Source organism: Oncorhynchus mykiss, chromosome 3 (assembly GCF_057628025.1).
Source record: "Oncorhynchus mykiss isolate SJ-2025 chromosome 3, ASM5762802v1, whole genome shotgun sequence".
Classification (NCBI taxonomy): domain Eukaryota; kingdom Metazoa; phylum Chordata; class Actinopteri; order Salmoniformes; family Salmonidae; genus Oncorhynchus; species Oncorhynchus mykiss.
In genome coordinates, this window is record NC_143024.1 from 29,728,348 (window position 1) to 29,749,872 (window position 21,525).

The window sequence follows — 21,525 nt, forward strand, 5'->3', positions numbered from 1 at the left end:
GCTTAGTTCAACAGTCATACCCCATCAGAACTAAAAAAATAAGCTTGTTTTACTCCAGGGTTTGTAAACAGTGTAAATGTAAACAAACACTATATAGTCTCAAAACATGGTAAAACTATAATTTTGTACAATGAATAGTTAGTCCCTGCATCCATAGTTCTGTCTATGAATTTGAAAGTGCTTGAATTTCTCTCGGCCCATCCCTCAGCTTTTTACCAAAACAGAGGAGGGGTGCCCACATTGTTATTGTTTAAATTAAAGTCCCAGCTTTAATTTGACTGACAATACAAGTGACAGAAAGTCACTGACTGTGGGTTGGCTGTGGTTCAGATTCATGCCAACCACAGAGCGGTGCAAATTTAAAGGGCTACGTGTTGAACTGAACGGCAGTGGGACACTGACTGCATTAGTGGGAATATCACAAGCTGGTTGACCCCCTAACTCAAAATCATTGTTTTACTTTATAACAATGTTACAGGGTTCTTCACACACACTTTGACCCTTTACTTTGACATTTCTGTGGAAAAATGAAAGTTAAGTTTCTTAACCCAGTCAAAAGACCGCTTTGTGTATGAGGGCACTGATATTAATGTGTATGCCCTGAATTTTAACTGAATTTTATGATTGTTTTTATATTAATACAGTTACGTAAAACCCTCTTGCATGTCCCCTGCAGATAAGGCTGGCCCTCTTTTTCCCTTAATTCCCACGGCACAATGCTGTCTTGCCCCCTTCATGTATCAATGCTGCACTCCATACTATGGGCCGCTGAAACAAAAGAAAATGGTGTCTTTATGGCAGAACGACCCATAAAACACATAAAAAGGTCTGCAGATGTACTGATATAAAATGTGATAGTTTTGATTGGTGCGGCTGGCTTCCGGGTTGGATGCGCGCTGTGTTAAGAAGCAGTGCGGCTGGCTGGGTTGTGTGGACACATGACTTTCAACTTCCCGTACGGGAGTTGTAGCGATGATACAATATAGCTAAAGTACAACAATTGGATACCACGAAATTGGGGAGAAAAAGGGGTAAAAAGCATAAAACCCTATTTTATTCTGCATTACACCAGACAATGCACCAGTGACATAATATTATTGCTAGATATAGACAGAAGGAGGGGAAGAGTGAGAGATAACGGGAGAGAGAGATGTGGTATTGATGAATTGCAATCTATTTGAACAGTCTGTAGTGAAGTTGGATTCCTTTCTTGTTCTCATTGCCCTCTCATCTATTAAATTCAATTTCAGATAATGACCATATATATGATAAACACTAATAGCATGAGGAGAATATGTTGTCCCCATTCTACCCAGGCCTCTTCCCAAAATGTACAAACTTTACTTGCCAACAGTACAATAATAATAATAATAATACATGGGATAATGCACTTTTTGAAAAACCCACATACACTCACTGTACATGAAAGAGTATAGGACAAAAACAATAATAAGACAATAAAATGAATACAAGCTACTTAGACATTCTTTTTCCAGACCAAACTGTCTCAGCGAGCTTTGAGATTTGGCTTGGTCATAAACACATTTATTCATCTTGTGTAATGCTCTGATGCTATGTACCCCCCCCCCCCCCCCCCACACACACACACACACACACACACAACATACTGCCACCACAAACACACTCATACACACTTTCACATTCACCACATATGCTGCTACTACTGTCTATTGTCTATCTGTTAACTATTCACATTATCCCTACCATCAAGGAACACCTGCTCTTTCCATGACATAGACTGGCCAGATGAATCCAGGTGAAAGATATAATCCCTTGTTGATGTCACTTGTTAAATCCACTTCAATCAGTGTAGATGAAGGGGAGGAGACAGGTTAAAGAAAGATGTTTAAGCCTTGGGACCATTGAGACATGGATTGTGTATGTGCGCCGTTCAGAGAGTGAATGGACAAGAAAAAACATTTAAGTGCCTTAGGACAGGATATGGTAGTAGGTGCCAGGTGCACTGGGTTTGAGTGTGTTAAGAATTGGGTTTTTCACACTCAACAGTTTATCAAGAATGATCCACCACCCAAAAGCTTGACACAACTGTGGGAAGCATTGGAGTGAACATGGGCCAGCATCCCTGTGGAACGCTTTCGACACCTTGTAGAGTCCATGACCCGACGAATTACGGCTGTTCTAAGGGCAAAAGGGTGTGCAACTCAATATTAGGAAGGTGTTCCTAATGTTTAGTACACTCACTGTATGTAATTACATAGTTACTTAAATGATCTCGTATCCATGCACATTGACTCGGTACTGGTACTCCCTGTACATAGCCATGTTATTTTTACTCGTTTTTGTTATTCGTTATTCACTGTGTATTTTTTCCTCATGTCACTATTTATATATATGAAGCATGTGACAAATACAAGTATATTTGATGCTGACTGCAGCAGACTTGCTTTTCCATGGGAACAGTTTGCTGTGGTTTAGTGTATGAAGGGAAGAAATACAGGTGTCAGATCTTCATTTGACCAGTTTCGTCACAGGAGTAAAATAATCCTGCAGCAGGAGGACTTGATTATTTAAAAATGTGATATTTTTTATTGGGAAATTAGTCTTGGATAGGCTACAGTAGGCTATAGTTTAGGTGTAGCCTACAGCTGCATTTCATATACACTTCTATGGCATAGTGGAGAACAAAATCTATCTTGTGTTATTAAGCTATGTAAAACAACGGTTGTTGAACTGCATGTACATTTGAATGTCACAGCAGTACGACCTACAGTAGTAGCACATTTATTCTGTCTGGTTCTTTAGTGTTTAGCGAGCGATAGAGAAAGAAAGAAAACTGCAGGTTTTCAGTAAATATATGTAAATCAAGAGGCACATTTGAATTTCCTCAGGTGAAGGGAAATTCTCTGTAACCACAGAGTGATCAAATTAAGATAATACATCATTACTTGCCTAGTTGAACCAGAATGAACACTGCCCACACCATTATTCTACCTCTTTACTTATCAAGTCTGGTTCAACCAGCCAGGCAAAAGGAATACAGTATTGCCAAGTTTATTTGCACAGCCATCTGAATGCTCTCTACATCATGGTCCTTTTGTGTCAACTCTCTTATTCAATAACTGCTGAAAGTGGTTGGATCTCTCATTGAGATATGTAGTGTAGTGTCATTTGAGTGAGTTTAAGGTAACCGGGTCAGGAGGATGTGGCTGCTATTGTTGTCGTTTTACTGCTGCTCTGTGGGGCCTAGGACACTAGCCGTGCAGTTCTATGTCACCCAAAATTAACTGGTTCAACCCCAACAAGTTCTTCTCTTGTGCCTTATAGCAGGACAGGTGAGGGTGACTCCTCTCTATAATGGACCCAGAGTTGACTTGTAATGAAAAGTGTTCCCATTGCTGCAGCAAAACTATATTTAGGCCGACTGAAGGCCTACTGAAGAAAAAATACAAACTTTATCACTTGGCCCAAATGTTAAACTTTTTGCATACGCTCTAAATGGGTACTGATCCCAAAGCAAAAGGTTACGCATGAAAATCAGAGAGAGAGTTATGCATGTTTAGCTGCTAATAAAATGCATTTGTTACTGCATGTAGTTCGTTTGACTGGACTGGAACCTCTGGCTGGTGAAGGAGCCTAGCGGTTAGTGTTGAAACAGTAACCGATAGGTTGCTTGTTCGAATCCCAGAGCCGACAATGTGGAAAAATCTGTCAGTCCGCCCTTGAGCAAGGCAGTTAACCCCAACAACAACTGCTCCCCGGGCACCGATGACATCAATTAGGGCATGCCCTGCACCTCTCTGATTCAGAGGGGTTGGGTTAAATGAGGAAGACACATTTCGGTTGAATGCATTCAGTTGTGAAGCTGAGAAGATATCCCCTTTCCCTAAGGAAATAATCAGTTTTCATCTCATACAAATGAATGTAGTCATTGTTTGTATTTGACAGTTGAATTGCTGTGTGCTTTTAGGTGGATAGTACTTCTGCATTTCATTCAATCCTCATAAAATGGGTATATAGGAGGAAGAGACAACTCCCTATCAGAGGATGATAAATATAGTAGGAAAGTTTTGTTTTACAGTAAGGCAGTTCCTCTTTCTCAACATCTGTGAGCGAACAGGTGGACATCAGGCATCTTTAAAGAGGGCTGACACCTGCAGCTTTGCCCTTTACCAGTGAATGCTGTTTACTCTTTCAAAACCTTTTGAACGGTCAATAATCTCCTCACAGTTTTGTTTTCACATGGTAGCCTAGTAATCCTATTAGTTCTCTGACACCTCTGTAGAGTCTGTGACCTGTGTGTGAACCCTACTGTAGAACCCTACTGTAGCTCTCCCATCCCAAATCAACTGTTATTCGTCACGTACACGGTTTACAGCAGGTAAGACTAACTGACGCAAGTTTGGGGTGATAAAGAAATGTTTTCTACTGTCTATTACCACTCAGATACGCACCACTATTGACAGGAAAACACACAATATGGAATGATAACATCTGTGTGAAACAAGTACGTTTTTTTTAATCAATAGGTTTCATAGATTGGGGTTGCGCTATACAACGTTTCAGTGGTTCTTACATGTAATATCCCTAGGTCCAGTCAAAGTCTCTGTGATAATGGTCTGATGAAGTGTCAAACTGTATTCTGGATGATAATTCCTCATCCTTCTGATAGAGGGCCTGCCACAGGGTCTACAGCAGTCTACCACAGCAAACCAAACTAAAGACATGCCATGGCCTTCTTCCCCATCCCCCATCTAAATATACACATTTTCCTTAAATACTTATTGCCTGATTAGCATTTTGTACACACTCCCAAAGCGGCCATTCAATTAGTTGCATTTAATAGTTAAATGCACTAAGGATGCATTTAGCATGTCCAGGTCCATGTGGGATTTTCCCATGACTCATCTGGAACGTGCTGAGGCAGAGAGCGGATTTGCAGGAGTTGGAGGAGAGTTGAAGCAACTACTAGATGCTTCACTGCCAAGTGAAAGTTGTCTAACAGGTACAGTACAAAGTGTAACTATTAAGCAATTGTCCTGGAAAGGGCACACACTATACCAGATTGATAGCTCAGTCTAAATGTTTTTATTTATATATAGTACCAGTAGATTACAGTAGATCTTTAATTGGATGTGATTCATGTTTTTCACTCATGGAAAAGTTGTCCATTTATATTTAACTCAATAAAATATATTTCACATAGTCATGTAAATGTGCAACACCATCGATCCTCCATGTGTGTCTGTATAATCAGCCCCCACTCAGTCTGATATGGATTTCTTCCATCCTATGGTTGGCTACTGTTGTGTAACCTCTTGGCCTCCTCTGTGACCCCTGGCTTTATTTAGACAGAGTTTCCAATTTGCTCCTTACCCCTTCCTCTTGACCACTAACTCTTGGAGATTTAAAGACTCTGTACAGGGTCTGGATAGGTATACGCAATGTAGTGGAGGAGCTTCCACCTCACAGATCGGCACACCTTGAAGGGTAAGGAAGGTAGTCAATTGGGACTGGCTGTGTTTCACACAATAAAGTGCAGATTGCAATTAAACAAAAGTATCAGGAAAAGAGACAGATTGAAAAAGACAGTGTCTGTCAGCCAGACCTTTATTTGTTTGGAAATTAGCGTCTCTGCGACAGTGAATTGACACTGTCATTTTCTGACCCAGATTCAGCCCAGGGAGGCATACTGTAGCAAGTAAAGATAATGTGTCACAGAGGCTATCTAACGCCATTGTGAAATCCTCCATGTCAGGCGGCCTTGAAGGACCTTAAGGGAGGGTTTTATGGTGAAAGGGGCTTATCTAAGCTGTAACGCTGGAGTATAAGATGCCTGATGGCTGAGATGGGGTAGACATGCTGTTAAAGCACTGAGCCTCCAGACAATCCGCTCTAATTTTCACCATATCATCCTCTCTTCTTCACCTCCTTTTCCATCTCCTGCTCCTCCTTTCTACCCCAGCTACTATTCAGCATGGGAGTAAATTACAGCTTTGAAGAGTAAGTGACAATACTTACCATGGATACCAAACCTGGACACTTGATTTTGAGAAATAAGGGGTTTGTAAAGACAAATCTTGCCCTTTCTTTGCTAGGTTAAAAATTTAATTTAACAAGGGCAGTAGGAGCGATTTTGGTATTGCAGCTTTTGGGGGTTTTCTTGATCGGGAAAATAGCTAGGCCTATGTCAGCTTCAGCTCCAGCCTCTTCAGGTCTTGTGTGTGCTTTAGTCATTATTCATGCAGACCAGAGGCTATGTATGATCTGATAGTGGCATTCCAATGGGCTGTAGTCATGCATTTGGACCCTAAATGAGCTTTTTCCTCTAAGAGCTATTTCTGAAAAGTAGCTGAAAGACTTGTTTTTCCATGCAGAAATTGGTTCACTTTAGGCTTGTTTAAAGATTTCTGGCTTGTGGTTGCTAGATTAGATTGTGTTTCAATCATATTTCAGAGGAGTGTGTGGGTTTTTGGTGAAACGTATTACATAATTTAAAGTACATAAACAATATATTGATGTATGTGATTGCCTCCTCAGGGTTGAACTGATCCAAACCAAGGACAACAAAACGAGACACCACAAGCATCCCTGCCGTCTGGTAGTGGAGAAATACGAGCTAGCTGTGCTGTGCTGCTGTGCTGCCATAAACTGGGAGGTGAGTTCTGATTCAAGGATCTAAAGACGTGGCATTGCATTCAACGACCTCTATCTCTAAAACAATGAGAGCGGTTTCTCATTATAAAGAATGGATTAGACAAATTAAACAAGTATGAAATAATAGATTTAAGCAAGTTTGAAACTATTTTTACTTGACATTTATACATCTAGGTTAGGTTTGTTGTGATGAAATATCTATGAAATATTGTAGCTTTAAGGCACATATTTGTTAGCCTGGGTACCAGTCTTCTTCTCCTAACATTCCACTCCCTGCCACTTCTTCTCATATGCTAAACATGTTTGGCAAATAGCACGGAGTACAAGGAGTGGAAGGTTAGGAGACACAGACTAGTACCCAGGCTACAGAATTGTTGGCTCATTGCCATGAGTGCAACAATGAGATATTTTGACAGTTAGCTCAAACCTGCCGGACACCCCATATATGGACATATGCCCCATAATTCAGTTTACTACAAGTGCCATCCTGTTTTTCGAGAAAGGAATCTGAAACACAAAACTGAGGTGGCCAATACGGTTTCCACAAGCAGGTCTGCTATCAGCCAATGAGATTTAGGGGGATGGAAGTTGAATGAAGTAAGAGAGAGCATTTGATGGTTGGGTATAGGTTATCAGTTCACACTCTTGCCTGTGCCTGTGGTACATACAGTATCATATACTGAGGCAACTGTGTTACATTATTAGTATACATGAGTTGTGTTTGGGAGGAATATTAGTAGACATGAGACCAATGCAGGAGAACATCAAGGTGCTTTACTTTGCAAACAAATGTCTGGAGCCATATGTAGTGGTGGGTTGCTAAATATACTCTTATTTTTGTGAATTGTAATGTTTAGTGTGAGATAATGTACTAGTATGAATGCCATTTTTATTTGTATTTTTTGAAATACCTTTAGTATGATCCAAATATGTGAAGAGTAGTTTTAGGGTGGTGTGCAATAATAATCACTCACAGAGTGAAAAAGAGAGTGTGTTTTAACAGAGATGTGGCTGAGAAACTCACAGCAGAGAGAAAAAGAGAATGTGTTTTAACAGAGATGTGGCTGAGAAACTCACAGAGTGAAAAAGAGAGTGTGTTTTAACAGAGATGTGGCTGAGAAACTCACAGCAGAGAGAAAAAGAGAATGTGTTTTAACAGAGATGTGGCTGAGAAACTCACAGCAGAGAGAAAAAGAGAATGTGTTTTAACAGAGATGTGGCTGAGAAAATCACAGAGAGAAAAAGAGAGTGTGTTTTAACAGAGATGTGGCTAAGAAAATCACAGAGAGAAAAAGAGAGTGTGTTTTAACAGAGATGTGGCTGAGAAACTCACAGAGCGAAAAGGAGAATGTGTTTTAACAGAGTTGTGATTTCATGTCCAAATCATCCCAAAGTGACTGAAATGGATTTTGTACCTTAATAAAGTTACTTGAAGATAATTTGAACATGAAAGTGAAAAATTATAATACCTGGGACATATAAGTAATTTTGGTGAACTTTCCCCTTAACAGAGTTTGTGGTTATTTCCTTGCAGATTATCACAGGGAACGATTCAGTAATGCCTCGATGGAGCGTGTGCAGCTCAGAGGAGGGTAACCGCTCTGAGGGCGAGGAGCCTGAGGACATACTTCCTGTTCTCCGAAACCACAGCCAGCTCCTCAACGACCAACACATCGAGAGTGTGAGTTACTGTTAAACTACACTACAACAAAACACTGTGGCTAATACAGTCACTTCTGGCATGTTTACAGAAATGTTGATGAAGGTGCTTTGTACTTATCAAATAAACCTAATGAAGTAAAGGAAAAGTAAAGCAATCATCTCCCAGCACTATATAGGCTACACAGCCAGCTCATGGGAATAACATAGTGCTTTGGTTTGTTTGATATGTACAAAGCTAAATATGGGACTTTTTTTTGGTTCTTCAATTTATACTGAGTTCCTGGAAAATAAAGTGCACATACTCATATCAGCATTACACAGCTTTGACATGTGAATTTAAATGGGATATTTTCTCATCATCCATCTCATCCTCTGTTTCTGAAACCCACAGCTAGCCAATCACATACCAGCAAGGACACAGGGGTATCCATGGAACCTGGTCTACAGCACAGCCATTCATGGCACCAGCCTGAAGAGTCTGTACAGGCAAATGGCCCACATCGACAGTCCTGTGCTTCTGGTCATCAAAGACATGGAAAAAAAGGTAGACATCTCAACAACGCACTGTTCTATATGACTGACATTTAACGTACTGTTACATCCATGTACTGCTATTACATTGTTATTACATTATGAATGGGTCATACGATCCCAGTAAAATGCTAATAGGTTTGTTTTCCTCTCTCTCAGGTGTTTGGTGCCTTCTCCTCCCATCCCTTCAGAGTGAGTGACTGTTGCTACGGAACAGGAGAGACTTTTGTCTACAGCTTCGACCCTGCATTTAAGGTAACATTGCATACTGTTGTGTGCACGGCTTGTCCAAAATGGCATCCTATTCACTATATACATTTGACCAGAGCTTACCTTTGTACTATAGGGAATAGGGTGTCATTTCAGATACAGCCCCTGTCGTTGTAGTTAATAGGCTGTCTCTTGACTGTCGTGATGGGTGGAGTTAATCTGACACCTCTCTCTTCACACAGGCCTACAGGTGGAGTGGTGAGAACTCTTACTTCATCAGGGGCCATATGGACTCTCTACAGATTGGTGGAGGAGGGTAAGTGTTCAGAATTTTCTTTATCAGAAATACCGAAGCCTTTATCATCTAAAAGTAAATCTAGTTAGCTTCCACAAACTCATTGATGTCTACAGATCAGATTGGCTAAACCGCATCCTTTGGCTCTGGTCTGATATATACAGTGGGGCAAAAAAGTATTTAGTCAGCCACCAATTATGCAAGTCCTCCACCATAATTTGCAAATAATTTAATTAAAAATCCTACAATGTGATTTTCTAGATTTTTTTTCTCTCATTTTGTCTGTCATAGTTGAAGTGTACCTATGAGAAAATTACAGGCCTCTCTCATCTTTTTAAGTGGGAGAACTTGCACAATTGGTGGCTGACTAAATACTTCTTTGCCCCACTGTATCTTTCTCTTGTTGACCTCTAGGGGGCTTTTTGGCCTGTGGCTGGATGCTGATCTGTACTACGGTGCCAGCTTCCCATGTCACACCTTCAACAACCAGCCCCTGTCCACCCAGCAAGACTTCACAGTGCAGGACCTGGAGGTCTGGACTGTCCAGTAAACAGAGCGAGACGCTGAGAGACTCAGAAGCGGAAAAGAGAAAGAGAAAAAAGCCAGAGCCATGTCTATCTATGGTTTACAACATGGCTTTACTTGTGTTCAGTGAGGTTTAGCCTGTGTTCAAGCTGTTAAAGTACAGTAAGCTTAATATAGTAAGCTTGGTTTGTCCAATGACTGTATATATGAATGGACAACGCCATCGATCACGTGACACCAGTCATTCCTATGTGAAAACTCAATAGTGCATTTGAAGCCAAGGAAGTCCATTAAGATGGCGTCTCATGTGGGAGATTTACGTAGGCATTACATGCTAGTTTGAGCTACTCCAGGATGTGACGTTGCAGGCTAGTTCAGTGCTGCCCCATCTCATTGAGTATTTCATGTTAAAGGCAGAATGGGGCATGCTGCCATTAGCTACTAAATTATGATAGTAACTTCTTCTGTGTGCGATTTTAAAATAATCGGTTTAAGCACATACATCTGGGGTAATAAGACATTTTTGTTTTTATTTGTTATTATATTTATACGAAGATTGACCATGAAGATTACCATCTTCCCATTCACTGTACTGGGGATTCTGTGTTTGGCAAATAATGCCTGCAGTACTGTGGTTGGCCTTGAATGAGAGGGGGCAGTCATTCACCCCTGGGTTTGTCACGTGTAAAACCTGGTCTAATGACTTTTAGGCTGGTTTTACCTGTGTTTTACCAGCGCGTAACCTATTATACCAGCATTAACTCAGGTTGTATCTGTGTTTTGCCTGGTTAACTGAGGATTGTATGGTGAGAGATAGACAGGCTGTTTATACAGTGTCCTACTGTTTGCTGCTCAATACCTGCTACTGAACAAGCTCTGTCCAATACGAGCATTACAACTGGTTCTAGACATCTAAGCTGTAAACCCTCCATCAATCCTTTGTTATGGACAGCATTTACAAACCAAAGCCCATTTTAGAGTATTATCCTATTTTCATTACAATTTCCTCATAAGCTTTAAACTTTATAGAGGCTAAGATGAACACACTACTGTACTACCCAACTATTTTGTATTTATTTCTGTGTCTGTGTTACAAGGGTACAACATCAGATGCCCCGTAGGGATTCCTCACACACACAACACTCAGGTCTAGAAACAGCCACGGCAGAGAACTGTCTCTTAGAGCTGCTAAAAGTGGCCTCTAATGGTTTGTACTAAAGGTATGGGTTTAAATCCATGTTAAATGTTTTCTTACATTTCTAAAAGAGAATAATGACATTTGTTTAAAAGAAAGAAACAGGATATAAGATGGACCAATTGTTTTAGTTTGGCGTCTTTTTCACATTCCTTTGTTTTTTATATTTGCTATAAAAAAAAGATATAGATATATTTAAAGAAATGTTATCCAGTGAAGTATTTTGTTTTGTTTTTCTGTATGTGTGCTGTACAGTGCTGGCACTGTTAATGGCTCCTTATTAAAATTCTGCATTTCCAGGTGACAAAAAATGTGCTTTAAACTTGTGTGATTATGTGACGGATTGTTTTCAGATCAATAAGCATCATTGCCTGAAATAGTAATACTAATATTAATCTCATCAACAACAATATAAAAGCAAGATTCATGATAACAAAAGGACATATGACATGTTTTAGATTTACCCAGTATTTTGAATGATCATGCTAGATGCCCAGTCATTTCTGTATGTTGAAATTAAGCTAGCAATAGGTAGCCTAAGGCCACATCAGTAATCACTCATCGTATGATTGGTTTTGAAAGAAATTATAAAATGTCACAGCATTAATTTACATGTTGCTGTACTGTCAAAGAAAGTATGTTTGCTTAATGAAAATTACACCTGCAATCTCAAAAGCAAGGCCTACATAGGATGCAGCCTAATGTACTTTCACAACAGCTAATGGGGATCCTAATAAGATACAAAATACCTAAGTTGAGCCCATCTTTATTACTGTAAACAGTAAGGAGGAGTTAGATTTTTTTTTAAGTTATAGGCTATGACCAGTCAAAAAAAAATCGAGAAGTTAATCTTTATCGTTATTTTCCTAGGTCACGAAAACGGCTTAAAAAATCCCATCTTTAAATAATTTAGGCAAATACAACAATGCAATATAACCGTAGCATTGACATATACATGTTGAAGAAGAGGCAGAAAATAGAAAAGCATATCTGTTAAATGACCAAAATGTAAATATTGTATCTAGACGATTCAGTGAGAGAGGTGTTTCACTGCCACCTGCAGGTGGACATTCGCACTACCAAGTTGGGTAATTGTTTGCTTTACCTTTCGACTCACCAACGATAAGCGCTTGATCCACTTGTGTTCCTTCGACAATATGATTTCCACTAATTACCACAGCCACAAAGTGGAAATTGGCTAGGCATAAGGTTAGCAGGGTGGTTAAGGTTAGAGATAAGGTTAGGTTTAAAATCGCATTTTAAATACATTGTTGAAATGGGCGGGGTTTATGACTTTGTGGCTGTGGTAACTAGTGTCGATCAATAAATATGGCAACCAACGAGGGTTCTGAACCTGCAAATGTATATATTTCTAAAATAAACCAAGGTCAAGGCGAAGGATACGACAAGAAATGCATATTCTGCAAGGTTGTCAACAATGAGATGGGCACGGAGATTCTTCATGTTGTAAGTATGAGGGAATTATTGACACTAAACTAGCTAGCTAGGCTAACGTTACGTTAACTAACGTCGTTAGCTGGCTAGTTTAGCTGTCAGAAAACGGCGACGTTGATTACCACTGACAGTTAACGACAGGTCATTTGAGCTAATCCATTATCATATTTCCATAGCTATGTGGAAACAATATACATTAATGATCCCAAAAATAGTTTTTAGACAGGTTAGCTTCCAAACTGAAAACAATGCTGATTGTGATTGACGTCCTAGCTGAACCAACTAGTGACCACCCCATGTGTTTGACTTCGTTTGCACGACAGGACGAGGAGGTCTCTTGCTTCAGGGACATCAAGCCTGGAGCTCCCCATCATTACCTGGTTGTGCCAACGAGACATGTTGGAAACTGTAAATCACTCAGTAAAGAGCATGTGTCATTAGGTATGCAACTTTAAAGTGTGTGTGTGTGTGTGTGTGTGTGTGTGTGTGTGTTAACGTTAACTGATTATGTGTGTGTGTTAACGTTAACTGATTATCCTGCTGTGTCTGTGATCAGTAGAGAAGATGGTGGAGATAGGGATGGAGATCCTTCAGAAGAACAATGTCTTAGACCTCAGTGACGTTAGGTATGACCACAACATTCTCTCCAGTCAATGTCACATGATTCAAATGAAGGAGTGTTTTTCAATCTTCAGATGTTATTAGGGCTGTGACAATACCCGTATTGAGATGTTTTCCATGGGGGAAAAAAATTAATAGAAAGCAGACAGCTCTTTGGTTCTTTAAAAACCTGCTGTATGCAAACTATTGTATGATATAGCCTGAAAAATGAACAAATGTGACTAGATGATGACATAATGTCTGTTTCCAACATTAGGGCTGTTTTCCAAAGTAAGTTAAATCCGTGTTGTGTGTTTGTTTCTTTGCCATGATACTGACGAGAGCCGCTATACTGGTATCGTCCCGGCCCTTTTAACAAGTGGCTCCAATTGTAAAGGCCAATTTATTTATTTTTGCTATACATGCATAGTTGATTGGTTTGACTTTATGAAATGGCATACAATGGCAAATCACATTCAGCAGTCTGTAGAATTTAGCATTTTGAACATGTTGCTGTTGTCATAGCAGATCATGCAGAGACAAAGAAGCAGACAATTATTATAATTTTTTTTCTACAGGTTTGGCTTCCACTGGCCCCCATTCTGTTCTGTCTCTCACCTGCACCTACATGTGTTGGCACCTGCCAGTCAGATGGGCTTCATGTCCCGCCTCTTCTACAGACCCAACTCTTATTGGTTTGTCACTGTAAGTCTCTTTCAAATGGCCATTGTAGTACGGTAGCTGTCAGAATTTGTGATAAATGTTTCACAATTCCCCCCACATTGTTAGATAAAGGTGAAATAAATCAAATAAAAAGTCTGTTCTGTGATAATATTATCCACCTATTGAGTTCAGTGTTCGTACAGTACCAAAGTCGGGATAGAACAATAATTTCCCAAACATCAACTCCACTCATTTAGACTTGTCAGAGTAGCTTGTTAGCATTGTGTTTGGGAAAGAGGGCTCTTTTAAAAAAAAAAAACATAGTTAGACATTCTAGATTGGCAGCTGATGAACAGCTCCATTGTTCCTCACTGTTCCAGCAGCTATTTTCTGCCACTCTGACTGTGTGTCATCTGTTAAGAGCCAGTCAGCCAACACTGATCTCTCACTGCATTATCACTGCCAGCTTTCATGGTCAATTAACTCCCTGTGGAGACTACTGGGCTGGGGAAATCTGTTGGGATGAAGTAAGGTGACTAAAGCCCCAAATACACTGGACTAGGAAACCTGTTTTTTTTTCCTGTGTCTGCCTTCAGTGTGTATATGGGTCTTCCCAGGTTAAAGGATGGCCATCTATACAGTATGTCAGGGACACTCACTTCTATCAGTCTATTCCCATCAGGTTGGTTTGCAGGCATGCACCTCATGCAAGAGCCTTTGTTTTTCTACCTTTAGATTCAATACATGAGCATGACAATGGACTGGCAATTCAGACATCAAAAAGACATGAAGAAGCCATGACTTGTCATTTTATTTATTCTTGTACTATTTGTGTTTGTCTCCTGCAGGCTGACCAGTTGATTCAGCAGCTGAACTCTAAGGGAGAGACCAACTGAGGAGTGGGTTGCAGTCTGGGCTGGTCCAGTGAGAAACGGGGTTACCTTACTAGTAGTGAAGTGAGCAGGTCAGGTCTGGTCTCCCTCCGTGGTTCTCTGTGTGAGTGTACTGTACTCCCCAGCAGGTTACAGTGAGACTAGTGATGATGATTCAAATCAACTCAACTAAGGTTTTTAATTCTAGTATCAAGCTGAACAGCCAAATCAGAAATTAAGCCAAATGTGTTTTCCTTACTTGTTATTTTAATTTAATTTAATTTTTTTGAAAATGACCAATAGTTACTCTTTATTTTTTACCACAGAATATTAAATAGTAATGACTGGAATGATTTTGGGGTCAATTTCTGTTGGTATAGAAAGATATCAAAAGTGATACATGTTTGTGTTTAGGCTCTAGTATTAATGTAAAGAATGATTAGTAACGTAAAGGCATTCCTAAGTGATCATAACCAGGAGACCTGAGAATGGGATGTATTGGGACTGGGAAACCTACAGTAAGTCTCATTGCAGGATACCTTTGATAAAGATGTCTAATGCATGTGCATTGTGCCACTGGCTGGCATCCCAAATGGCACCTTTTCCTATAGGGCTCAAAAGTAGTGTAATGAATAGTGTGCCATTTGCGATGCAGTCACTGTCAACAGTATCCCGTATTATGAGGTATAATAACTGAAAGCGGAGAAATATGATGAGAAGTATGAGCTCTTTTAGGCCTCAGTCAAGTGGTCAGAAAAGCAACTGTTTTGCATGAATGGTATTCAATCATACACGATCAAAGAGTAAAATGGAAGTGTACACTGGAGTGTGGAGGTTTAATATATTCACTGAATAATACCTACATTACTTATTCATCAAGATGCATAATAGGAGCTCAGTCATCCATAAACAACTGTTTCTTTAGTCACATTCTGTTAACACAATACTCTGCATTAATTGTGTTATTTTATTATGAATGTTGGCGAGTGATTCTTAATTTTGTTATGCACTACAGCCCAATGGAACACTCAACAAAGTAATGTATGTTTAGTGTATGCTGCTGCATGAAATTAAGAGCGTCATGTGTTTGTATTTATTGGTTGACATGTCGCTGTAAAATAATAATGGTGGTTCATGGTTAAATAAATGATGCATTGCTGCCTCCAAGTGTATCAGATTTCCTTCCTGGTCTCTTATTAATGGGAAACATAATTCACTAACACTTACTGTAAAGTATGCAGTATGACTTAGGCAGTATGACTTAATATGACCCTTTCTAATGCCTTTATTAAACAGTATTATGTTATGCAGGCTTTAAATAAAGTGTTACCTGTCATTCTAATGCAATTTATCATGAATTAGTCTGTTTTTATTTTTTTGGAAGACTTTATTGATAAACATCAGTGCTTTCCTTTCTAAACAAACATGTTTGGAATACAGTAATTATTTTTCAAATTAGTCAAGTGTTACAGTATATTTCATAAGTGCAAGTAGCTGAAAAAGCATTCCTCAAACAACCCTTGTTAGGTTGAACAATGTGCATATAGTACAGTGTGAATTCCACAAATGCCAGTGGATCAAAAAGTGATGTGCTATTTCTCCTGAATGTAAATATAATTGTGATGCATTTTGCTACATTGTCAACCATGTATACAGTTTCATAGCCTCCTTCCAGGATTTCTAACATAAGCCTACAGTGTCAGTGTGTTGTATTTGTGCCATAAAAAGTACACCTTTCCTCTGTCTAATTACAAAGATTGCTAAGGAACATTGTAAACGCTGTGTAGATTAGTGTACTGGTGTAACTGGGAATGCAACGCAAAGTCCATTCAGGCCAATAAGCTCAGGTTCATCCTACAGCACCATATTGCATGTCACTGCTGCCACAGGTTAGTTCTCTTGGGCCCTGCCCAGAAACAACTACCCTTGCTAGGTGCAGGTGTAAACCTAAAAGAATTGGATAGGTGTTGCTGCACCTTGCTACCTAATGTAATTTTCACCATATTGCTTAGACCTAGCCAATCCTTTCACAACTACACAAATGCCTAAAGGGCTAGGGGATGTTTCTGGACAGGGCCTTGGTTACTGTCTTGTCCGTCGGCTGCATAAACCTGGTCACTGAAGCAGCATAATGGCGACCCTGTCATTTCATCCTGGTCACTGTAGCAGTGTGATGAGGACCCGGTCATCCTGTCCCTGCCACAACATCTCCCCTTCAAAGCTGACCAGGCCTTGTTTTCTGGCCCTCAGCAGGATCCCCACCACCTTGTTGGAGATGTTCACATAGTGCTCAAACAGCTTCCCAAACTCCACCGTCACCACAGGTCTCTCCTCGCTGCCTCCGTCCCCACCGCCACGGCTTTCCCCGATGTCCCTGATCACCTGGCAGAGCTCCTCCACCTCCCGGGTGATGTGGATGTGGGCGTCCTGGCCCCTCTGCTCTGTCAAGGAGCCCTCCTGGGGCCTCCCGTAGCCATCCTGGTCCCGTTGGAGCCTCTGCTGCTGGGCAGTCACATTCACCATAGCCCCCCGGTTGTTACTGAAGGGGTTGTGTTTCTGGTACTCCTGGTGCTTATTGGACCATCTCTGCCAGTTCTCCTTTAACCCTTTCACTGACGTCACACACACTGTCCTGTCATCGTTAAACTCGACAGGTGCATCGTTGTTCTCCATGGTGGTGTTTCAGATGTCTTGTACGTATTAAGTGGTTTGTCCACTTTTAGGCATAGTTCCTTTTCTGTGGGTGTAATAAAAGTTTCAATTACCAACTGTTGAGAGCACAATTACATGTCTGTATGGTAGCCTAGGCCTATTTCTAATTTATGAAGACACAAATTAATCCTCAGAAATAGCCTATTTAAACCATTAATTACACCCTGAATAAAGTTATGGTAAACTATATTAGTTATAATAAAGTTATAATAACAGGTCATCCTACTAATGCTCTGATGAAGGTGAGAGTTCTTCCAGATCAGAGGTATCATGCCCATAGGATGCACAGAGGCACGTGCCCCCTCAAATTTGTCATGTAATTTAAAAAAATATATATATACAGTACCAGTCAAAAGTTTGGACACACCTACTAATTTCACGTTTTTTCTTTATTTTTAAATGTTCTACATTGTAGAAAAATAGTGAAGATATCAACACTATGAAATAACACATGGAATTATGTAGTAACCAAAAAACAAATAAAAATATATGTTATATTTGAGATTCTTCAAAGTAGCCACCCTTTGCCTTGATGACAGCTTTAAACACTCTTGACATTCTCTCAACCAGCTTCATGAGGTAGTCACCTGGAATGCATTTCAATTAACAGGTGTGCGTTGTTAAAAGGTCATTTGTGGAATTTCTTTCCTTCTTAATGTGTTGAGCCAATCAGTTGTGTTGTGACAATGTAGGGGTGGTATACAGAAGATAGCCCTATTTGGTAAAAGACCAAGTCCATATTATGGCAAGAACAGCTCAAATAAGCAAAGAGAAACAAACAACAGTCCATCATTACTTTAAGACAAGAAGTTCAGTCAGTGCGGCTGCAAAAACCATCAAGTGCTATGATGAAACTGGCTCTCATGAGGACCGCCACAGGAAAGGAAGACCCAGAGTTACCTCTGAAGCAGAGGATAAGTTCATTAGAGTTACCAGCCTCAGAAATTGCAGCCCAAATACAGTGGGGCAAAAAAGTATTTAGTCAGCCACCAATTGTGCAAGTTCTCCCACTTAAAAATATGAGAGAGGCCTGTAATTTTCATCATAGGTACACTTCAACTATGACAGACAAAATGAGAAAAAAAATCCAGAAAATCACATTGTAGGATTTTTTATTTATTTATTTGCAAATTATGGTGGGAAAAAAGTATTTGGTCACCTACAAACAAGCAAGATTCCTGGCTCTCACAGACCTGTAACTTGTTCTTTAAGAGGCTCCCCTGTCCTCCACTCGTTACCTGTATTAATGGCACCTGTTTGAACTTGTTATCAGTATAAAAGACACCTGTCCACAACCTCAAACAGTCACACTCCAAACTCCACTATGGCCAAGACCAAAGAGCTGTCAAAGGACACCAGAAACAAAATTGTAGACCTGCACCAGGCTGGGAAGACTGAATCTGCAATAGGTAAGCAGCTTGGTTTGAAGAAATCAACTGTGGGAGCAATTATTAGGAAATGGAAGACATACAAGACCACTGATAATCTCCCTTGATCTGGGGCTCCACGCAAGATCTCACCCGTGGGGTCAAAATTATTACAAGAACGGTGAGTAAAAATCCCAGAACCACACGGGGGGACCTAGTGAATGACCTGCAGAGAGCTGGGACCAAAGTAACAAAGCCTACCATCAGTAACACACTACGCCACCAGGGACTCAAATCCCACAGTGCCAGACGTGTCCCCCTGCTTAAGCCAGTACATGTCCAGAACCGTCTGAAGTTTGCATTTGGATGATCCAGAAGAAGATTGGGAGAATGTCATATGGTCAGATGAAACCAAAATATAACTTTTTGGTAAAAACTCAACTCGTCGTGTTTGGAGGACAAAGAATGCTGAGTTGCATCCAAAGAACACCATACCTACTGTGAAGCATGGGGGTGGAAACATCATGCTTTGGGGCTGTTTTTCTGCAAAGGGACCAGGACGACTGATCCGTGTAAAGGACAGAATGAATGGGGCCATGTATCGTGAGATTTTGAGTGAAAACCTCCTTCCATCAGCAAGGGCATTGAAGATGAAATGTGGCTGGGTCTTTCAACATGACAATGATCCCAAACACACCGCCCGGGCAACGAAGGAGTGGCTTCGTAAGAAGCATTTCAAGGTCCTGGAGTGGCCTAGCCAGTCTCCAGATCTCAACCCCATAGAAAATCTTTGGAGGGAGTTGAAAGTCTGTGTTGCCCAGCAACAGCCCCAAAACATCACTGCTCTAGAGGAAATCCGCATGGAGGAATGGGCCAAAATATCAGCAATAGTGTGTGAAAACCTTGTGAAGACTTACAGAAAACATTTGACCTCTGTCATTGCCAACAAAGGGTATATAACAAAGTATTGAGATAAACTTTTGTTATTGGCCAAATACTTATTTTCCACCATAATTTGCAAATAAATTCATTACAAATCCTACAATGTGATTTTCTGGATTTTTTTTCTTCTCATGTTGTCTGTCATAGTTGAAGTGTAACTATGATGAAAATTACGTGGGAGAACTTGCACAATTGGTGGCTGAGAATGTTAAGAGTTTGCAAAGCTGTCATCAAGGCAAAGGGTGGCTACTTTGAAGAATCTCAAATATAAAATATATTTTGATTTGTTTAACACTTTTTTGGTTACCACATGATTCCATATGTGTTATTTCATAGTTCTGATGTCTTCACTATTAGTATACAATGTCGAAAATAGTTAAATTAAAGAAAAACCCTTGAATGAGTAGGTGTGTCCAAACTTTTGACTTATACTGTACCTCTTAGTGAGAATTTCTCCTTTCTCCATTTCATAGCATAAGCTATGGACAACTAACACAATTGCATTTTATCGGTGGCAATTTGAATGCACAGTGATACCGTGACGAAATCCTGAGGCCCATTGTGTCATTCATCTGTCGCCATCACCTCATGTTTCAGCATGATAATGCACGGCCCCATGACGCAAAGATCTGTACACAATTTCTGGAAGCTGAAAATGTCCCAATTCTTCCATGGCCTGCATACTCACCAGACCTGTCACCCACTGAGCATGTTTGGGATGCTCTGGATTGATGTGTATGACAGTGTGTTTCAGTTCCCACCAATATCCATCAACTTCGCCCAGCCATTGAAGAGGAGTGGGACAACATTCCACAGGCCACAATCTGCCTGATCAACTCTTTAAGAAGGAGATGTGTTGCGCTGCTTGAGGTAAATGGTGGTCACACCAGATACTGATTGGTTTTCTGATCCACGCCCCTACTTTTATTTTGAAGGTATCTATGACTAGTAACTCAGTAAAATCTTTGTAATGGTTGCACGTTGTGTTTATATTTGTATTCAGTGTGTATATATTATTTACATTTTTTGTTAAATCTTTTGTTGTTTCTCAATAATACTACTAGCCACCTACTGTAGCAATTTTATGAAGTTGGCTATAGCTAGTCCAGATAGGTTCCCAATCTCCCAACCTCATAACTAGCTACCAAGAAGCTATTTCAGGCTATTTATCAAGCTAGAGTAGCTAGCTTGTCTAACTATCTTAGTTGGCAAGCCTGCTGGCAAGGTTGGTAGTCTTTTGAAAAGCTAGCAATTACTAAATGTACTGAATAAGACCCACATTCCTTTGAATATTTTACCTAGACTTTAGTAGAGATGCAGAGAAGCATATTTAGTTTCTTAAAAAAAAATAAGCTCAAGAGGTATGCTTAGATATGCAGAAGAATATACATATTTTTTCAGACTAAATTTGCCAATTTCAGGAATGGGACCACCCCTCTGCCATCCTCACTTACTTTGTGCCCCTTCAGATTGTTAGGCTCCTGTTCCAGACATGAAAAACATTTAATTTATCTCGCACAAATAAATGTTACATTACAAGAAATCTAGGAATGCAAGGTGAGCACACATCTGTAAACTGAAAGTGACATACATACGGTAAGGTGACAAGTGTCACTGCAACAATGTCAAAATCGATGTATTGCTTATTCCGAGATTTTCTTCTTCTGTCCGTGTCGAATTTTAGGTATCTTACACTTCTTGTCACGAACACTGACATAGCCGGAGGAACATGTGTATGTTAGCAACATTGTATCCATGCTATGGAACTTTACATTAGAACAGTGCTGAATCGGATTATTTTTCTACCTGCAGTGAAAAACACTGATCGGCATCCAAAGTAGCCAATGACAATGTGGTGGT

General features: G+C 40.1%; 2 protein-coding genes and 1 pseudogene across 7 annotated transcripts in view; 2 read left to right on the forward strand and 1 right to left on the reverse strand.

The window, feature by feature from the left end:
- The window catches only part of LOC110511665 (nuclear receptor coactivator 7), a 47,181-nt gene extending 35,816 nt beyond the window's left edge, over nucleotides 1-11,365 (forward strand). Inside the window, exons 1-7 of one of the 3 annotated variants that reach the window (XM_021592485.3) lie at nucleotides 5,832-5,982; nucleotides 6,520-6,637; nucleotides 8,171-8,317; nucleotides 8,690-8,842; nucleotides 8,989-9,084; nucleotides 9,282-9,355; nucleotides 9,749-11,365. In XM_021592485.3, the coding sequence (XP_021448160.3) occupies nucleotides 5,957-5,982; nucleotides 6,520-6,637; nucleotides 8,171-8,317; nucleotides 8,690-8,842; nucleotides 8,989-9,084; nucleotides 9,282-9,355; nucleotides 9,749-9,884 (750 nt within the window). In that variant the 5' untranslated portion in view covers nucleotides 5,832-5,956 and the 3' untranslated portion in view covers nucleotides 9,885-11,365. Of the gene's footprint in view, nucleotides 1-5,831; nucleotides 5,983-6,519; nucleotides 6,638-7,252; nucleotides 7,448-8,170; nucleotides 8,318-8,689; nucleotides 8,843-8,988; nucleotides 9,085-9,281; nucleotides 9,356-9,748 lie in introns of those variants that run through there. The other 2 variants (XM_090227296.1, XM_021592488.3) reach the window with 2 other exon arrangements.
- A 744-nt stretch (nucleotides 11,366-12,109) lies between these two features.
- LOC110511644 (adenosine 5'-monophosphoramidase HINT3) lies at nucleotides 12,110-15,816 on the forward strand. 2 transcript variants are annotated; one of them, XM_021592475.3, is made up of 5 exons: nucleotides 12,110-12,521; nucleotides 12,833-12,950; nucleotides 13,066-13,135; nucleotides 13,688-13,814; nucleotides 14,621-15,816. In XM_021592475.3, exons 1-5 carry the CDS (start codon nucleotides 12,384-12,386, stop codon nucleotides 14,666-14,668), a joined length of 501 nt encoding a protein of 166 aa, XP_021448150.3. In that variant the 5' UTR covers nucleotides 12,110-12,383; the 3' UTR covers nucleotides 14,669-15,816. The 2 variants fall into 2 exon arrangements, with proteins under 2 accessions (XP_021448150.3, XP_021448153.3); XM_021592478.3 differs by having other exon boundaries at nucleotides 12,158-12,521; nucleotides 13,069-13,135.
- Nucleotides 15,817-16,010: 194 nt separating this feature from the next.
- On the reverse strand, nucleotides 16,011-21,519 carry LOC110511626 (actin-binding Rho-activating protein pseudogene; annotated as a pseudogene). Of its 2 annotated transcripts, none has more exons than XR_016493438.1 (2): nucleotides 21,257-21,519; nucleotides 16,011-17,381 (listed from the first exon to the last, which is right to left on the reverse strand). The product of XR_016493438.1 is annotated as an actin-binding Rho-activating protein pseudogene, transcript variant X2 (transcript). The 2 variants fall into 2 exon arrangements; XR_016493437.1 differs by having other exon boundaries at nucleotides 21,261-21,517.
- Between the last annotated feature and the right edge of the window lie 6 nt (nucleotides 21,520-21,525).

What these genes read in the sequence shown, in the direction of transcription:
- LOC110511644 (XM_021592475.3), top strand. Translation starts at nt 12,384, where the DNA reads ATGGCAACCAACGAGGGTTCTGAACCTGCAAATGTATATATTTCTAAA. An exon ending in GCACGGAGATTCTTCATGTT is followed by an intron (nt 12,522 to 12,832) that starts GTAAGTATGAGG and finishes TTTGCACGACAG; the next exon opens with GACGAGGAGGTCTCTTGCTT. An exon ending in TAAAGAGCATGTGTCATTAG is followed by an intron (nt 12,951 to 13,065) that starts GTATGCAACTTT and finishes GTCTGTGATCAG; the next exon opens with TAGAGAAGATGGTGGAGATA.